Source organism: Schistocerca piceifrons, chromosome 5, assembly GCF_021461385.2.
Source record: "Schistocerca piceifrons isolate TAMUIC-IGC-003096 chromosome 5, iqSchPice1.1, whole genome shotgun sequence".
Lineage (NCBI taxonomy): Eukaryota > Metazoa > Arthropoda > Insecta > Orthoptera > Acrididae > Schistocerca > Schistocerca piceifrons.
The window spans coordinates 650,312,950-650,318,949 of NC_060142.1; the positions used below are offsets into that span (position 1 = coordinate 650,312,950).

General features: G+C 46.3%; 1 protein-coding gene across 1 annotated transcript in view; it reads right to left on the reverse strand.

The window, feature by feature from the left end:
* LOC124798681 (ejaculatory bulb-specific protein 3-like) overlaps positions 1-3,364 on the reverse strand; it is a 51,235-nt gene extending 47,871 nt beyond the window's left edge. The window contains exon 1 of the mRNA XM_047262182.1: positions 3,248-3,364. Coding sequence (XP_047118138.1) covers positions 3,248-3,302 — 55 coding nt within the window. The 5' untranslated portion in view covers positions 3,303-3,364. The remainder of the gene's footprint in view (positions 1-3,247) is intronic.
* Positions 3,365-6,000: the final 2,636 nt, after the last annotated feature.

Genomic DNA, 6,000 nt, shown 5'->3' on the forward strand with positions numbered 1-6,000 from the left:
CACCGAGTACTCGAACAACAACAATATATATATATATATATATATATATATATATATATATATATATATATATATATATCCTACGTGGACAGGAATCGAAGCCGGGACCCCCCTAATCTAGAGGCAACGATGGTAACTACTTTCTTTCGTTTTTCAACTAACTAGACCAGGAGCTGCAGTGAAAGAGTATTTGCCACGCAGGGGCTGATGTTCAATGTCTCGTTGAGATCTAGTTCCTCAGGGGCGAAGAAATATGGCAAATGGCCGACTACCAGGGAAGGACCATCTTGCTGGGGTAGGAAGCGTCTGTTGCCACTTTTTCGCATTTGCGAATTAGATTTAAATTTTTAAAAACTCCACCTTCTGCTAAAGGAATCGATTGCGCAGGAGGAACTGTTCGTAAAATGATTTGAGCTAATGTCGGACATAGGTAGGGTGAACAAGTGGAGCGAAGAAGGGTAGCTACGGGTTAGAATCCTGTCAACATCAAGGCGCAGAACACTAGCTTTGACAAAAAATGCAGTTGGGCAATCGGTCGTCTAAGGAGCCACCTAGGCTATCAGCTAGAATGGTTAAAGGATGTGAACGAAAGTAAAAACGGTCTAAAGAGGATATGAACCCCATTCCTTCAAATACCATTCTACAGGATGAAGTGGACCTTCACCGACAAAATTTCGTTGGTTGTTCAGGAATATTTGATGAGTATCTTGGTGTAATAGACCCGTGGTTTCCTGCTGCTGGTTACAGTTTAAGTGCATTTCGTTTTATTTCTTAGCTCTGTTTATCTTTGAACCAGTACTGCATTGAATATATTTGCACAATAAACGAAATGTGGACGGTTTGCCCTTTGTGTCTTGTTTGCAGATAAACAGATTAACTCGTTCTGTTCTCTCACGCTACGTGCTGTTGACAACAGTAATCCCTCCATTGCACTTCGCCTCTCAAGCTTGTCTCCAGTACTGCACGGTTCTGTCTTAGGTTTGTTTTTCAGGCAGCGCGAGTTACGGACTACGTTGACAGAGATACACGGTAGTACGGACAGCTTTAATGGTGAAGGGTTGGCCGATATACATCTTCTGCGTGATATCGATAGCTACGATGCCACGGCGTAGGTTGGCACTACGATATCGACCGACGATAGCGCCCTCTAGCAGGCGCTGTCCAGACCTACGAGCTCCGCTCCAGATTATCCCCACTTTGATCAAGAGCAGACAGCCGGGACACTTCGCTTCAGCTTCACTTTAAATACTTTGCTCTACTTACGACGGGTTTAAGGCTTCGCACCTCATTACAAAGTTATGTATGCCCTGTTTATATTCATGCACCAGTAAACCACTTTTACTTTCTTGCAGTACCGACGTGTATTACCTTTTGCTGCTCCTACACACTTCCTTCATTCGGCCAACCTATCAGTTTTCAGGAGCAGACCCACGCACCGCCTTCCAGCCGGGTTACAAAATTCTGTATGGGATCACTGAATGCGGTAGAAGTGTAACATCTGAGCTGAGCTGTTGCAGAAGCAATGGCATCTTCAACTTCCGCAGCTCTTCATAAGTAAACTTATCAATACTGCTGTGTAACTCAGTTACCGTACAGGTAAAACTGCCGAGAAGACAGACCCTGACACAGCCTAGCAGTACTGAATACAGGTTTTGAGGCGAAGAGTGGAGTATTACCGCTGTCAACACCAAATACCGTCAGTGGATGGAACAAGTTTGTTTCCAGACAAGAAGCGCAGCCCATTCCGTCAACATCTGCTGATATTTCGAGTAACGAGCTATCGGAGAGCACGGGTGCAGTACACCAAAATACTCAGAACACACTTCGAAAATTTGCCGGTGGAGTTCTCCCCCCCGTAGTTGTAGAATTTTAGAACATGTTTGTTGGTCGAGTATCATGTCGTTTCTGGAAACCCAGAATCTGCTGTGTAGGAATCAACATGGATTCCGGAAACAGCGATCGTGTGAGACTCAACTCGCTTTATTTGTTCATGAGACCCAGAAAATATTAGATACAGGCTCCCAGGTAGATGCTATTTTCCTTGACTTCCGGAAGGCGTTCGATACAGTTCCGCACTGTCGCCTGATAAAGTAAGAGCCTACGGAATATCAGACCAGCTGTGTGGCTGGATTGAAGAGTTTTTAGCAAAAAGAACACAGCATGCTGTTATCAATGGAGAGACGTCTACAGACGTTAAAGTAACCTCTGGCGTGCCACAGGGGAGTGTTATGGGACCATTGCTTTTCACAATATATATAAATGACCTAGTAGATAGTGTCGGAAGTTCCATGCGGCTTTTCGCGGATGATGCTGTAGTATACAGAGAAGTTGCAGCATTAGAAAATTGTAGCGAAATACAGGAAGATCTGCAGCGGATAGGCACTTGGTGCAGGGAGTGGCCACTGACCCTTAACATAGACAAATGTAATGTATTGCGAATACATAGAGAGAAGGATCCTTTATTGTATGATTATATGATAGCGGAACAAACACTGGTAGCAATTACTTCCGTAAAATATCTGGAAGTATGCGTGCGAAACGATTTGAAGTGGAATGATCATACAAAATTGATTGTTGGTAAGGCGGGTACCAGGTTGAGATTCATTGGGAGAGTCCTTAGAAAATGTTGTCCATCAACAAAGGAGGTGGCTTAAAAACACTCGTTCGACCTATACTTGAGTATTGCTCATCAGTGTGGGATCGGGTTGACGGAGGAGATAGAGAAGATCCAAAGAAGAGCGGCGCGTTTCGTCACAGGGTTATTTGGTAACCGTGATAGCGTTACGGAGATGTTTAGCAAACTCAAGTGGCAGACTCTGCAAGAGAGGCGCTCTGCATCGCGGTGTAGCTTGCTCGCTATACTGCTTCCCCCTACTTATACCTCCCGAGGAGATCACGAGTGTAAAATTAGAGAGATTCGAGCGCGCACGGAGGCTTTCAGACAGTCGCTCTTCCCGCGAACCATACGCGACTGGAACAGTAAAGGGAGGTAATGACAGTGGCACGTAAAGTGCCCTCCGCCACACACCGTTGGGTGGCTTGCGGAGTATAAATGTAGATGTAGATGTAGATGTAGTGTCTTAGCCACTGTTCCACATCGCTCCGTGCAATACTTGTCAACCTGTTACTACCGCTGTTCTGTCGTTGGTCCATGTCGCTCGATCGTCTTCAGTGCGGAGGTAGAGTGGTGAAGCGGTAGCGCGAGTACTCGGAGGAGAGCGAGTTAGCGATGAGGAGGCAACCTTACCGGCGACGGCGAGGAGAGCGGCGACGGCGGCGGCGCTGTGGCGGCAGAGCGGCATGCTGGAAGGCTCCTGGGGCACTGGTGGGTGGCTGCGGCGCGGCGGGCGCCCAGCCCGGGCCGTGCTCAGGGTCGCCGAGTCTCTCTCTCTCTTCCTTCTCTCTGCCTTCGCTCCTCCTGGCGCCTGAATTCTTTTTATTCCTGTTGTTGTTTGCCACGAGAGAGGGCTCGTGCATGTCGATGGGACGGATCACAGCACAGTTGTCCACCCACAGAATGCCAACGTTAGTAGGGCTGCATCACTTTTGCTGCATTAGTGGCTTGCATTCCCGTTTATGAGAAGATAACAGATGCGAAGGAACTGCTCTTTCCGTACAAACGTCTGAATAGATATCGGCAGATGTCTGTGGCTCTTGCCGAATGACGTAGGGGAGTTCTAGCGAAGATAATTGCGGATATCCTCTGATCTTGCCAGGACACAACATATCTGTATATCTGGAATTTGTTGGTATGCGTTTTTGGATAGTCAATGTTTGTGAAGAAGCAACATTGTTGATGTAGGTACATTTTTTAAGTTACTTTCAAAATCAAAAGTGTTATTACATGCAGCATGACCAAGATCAATGGAGAGATGAATCGCCGGCCGCTGTGGCTGAGCGGTTCTAGGTACTTCAGTCTGGAACCACGCTGCTGCTACGGTCGCAGGTTCGAATCCTGCCTCGGGCATGGATGTGTGTGATGTCCTTAGGTTAGTTAGGTTTAATTAGTTCTAAGTCGATGGGACTGATGACCTCAGATGTTAAGTCCCATAGTGCTTAGAGCCATTTGAAACATTAGAGAGATGAATCCATAAGAAACGTATATTGGGTGTCCCAGGGGGATTGTCACTAGACAGGGATATGACAGCAACGATCGTTAGAAGCAAAGATGTCTAGTAAATATGGGCTCTAAAATGCATAACTTTAAAAATGGCTCTGAGCACTATGGGACTTAACTTCTGAGGTCATCAGTCCCCTAGAACTTAGAACTACTTAAAACTAACTAACCCTAGGACATCACACACATCCATGCCCGAGGCAGGATTCGAACCTGCGACCGTAGCGGTCGCGTGGTTCCATACTGTAGCGCCTAGAACCGCTCGACCACCCCGGCCGGCCTTACCTTTAAGAGCTATGAGGACATCTTCTTTGATGCTGTGAAACAAATCTCTTCTATTACATGAAACCATCAACTGTGCAAGGGAAAAAGGCAATTAAATTTTGTGAGTAATCGGGACTCGAAACCGGAATTTCCGCTTTAAGCTAGTGGCCTCCTTAACCGCTTCGGCTATCCGTGCACGGCCGGCCGGGGTGGCCGAGCGGTTCTAGGCGCTACAGTCTGGAGCCGCGGGATCGCTACGGTCGCAGGTTCGAATCCTGCCTCCTACTTTGGCAAGAGGTAGTGTGTGCCGAAATTAGAGAATAATGTCTAGTAAACTTGGGCTCCATAAAGTGCGTATTATGACCTCTTGCTCAATAGACGAGATGCGTTTCATAGTAGTGAAGATGAGCAAGTGCTCATAGCTCTTCAGGTATGCACTTTCGAACCCACGTTTATTGGACATTTTGTGCTTGTTTTGTCCGTATTACCACCTCTCAAATTATGGAACGCAAAGAGCTTGCTGTAGAAGAGATTTGTTTCACGGTAATGAAGATGAACAGCTCTTAAGGAACACATTTTAGAGCCCACGTTTACTAGACTTTTCTGCTTTGAATTATCGTTCCTGTTATATTCCTGAGTACTGACCATTCCTTATGGAACACCCTGTACGAAGGGTGTGTGATAATTAACATCGCGAACTGAAATGAATGAATCTTTACGAAACTGTAGAAGCAGAAACTTCGCAGTAAACTTGAGTCCGCTTACAAGCAGTGTGTGAGATAACTGTGGTCACAAATCACGACTTACTTTAGCCTGGCATATTACCATAGTTACGATAAACACACTGACGGAAAAAAATCGCAGCTCCAAAAAAATTAATGTTCAGTAATGAAATTTCGAGAATACATTTGTGTACATAACGTCACTGTTTAATGTAAGCTCAAGAGAAACGACTGCAAATATTAAATGCGGGTACGTTAATAACCGGTGTAACCACCAGAATGTAAATTACAAGCATGCAAGCGTGTATGCATTGTGTTGTACAGGCGCCTCATGTCAGTTTGTGGGATGGAGTTCCACGTCTGTTCCACTTGGTCGGTCAGTACAGGGACGGTTAATACTGTTTTTGGATGATGCTGAAGTTGTCGTCCGATGATGTCGCATATGTGCTCGATGGGAGGTAGATCTGGTGATCGAGCAGACCAAGGCAACATGTCGATACTCTGTAGAGCATGTTGGGTTACAAAAGCGGTATGTTGAGGGTGGGGGGCTTATCTTGTTGGAAAACACCCCATGGAATACTGTTTATGAATGACAGCACGACAGGTAGAATCACCAGACTGACGTACAAATTTGCAGTCAGTGTGTGTGGGATAATCACAAGAGTACTGCCGTCATATGAAATGGCACCCCAGACCAGGTGTAGGTCCAGAGTGTCTAGCGTGCAGTTAGGTTGATTCTAGGTCCTTAACTGGCCTCCTTCTAACCAACACACGCCCACCTCTGGCACTGGGGCAGAGCCAGCTTTCATCAGAAAACAGAAAACACCTCCACCCTGCCCTCCAGTGAGCTCTCGATTGTGTTTAGTGAAATGCACGCTATAGGCGTCTGACTCGGAG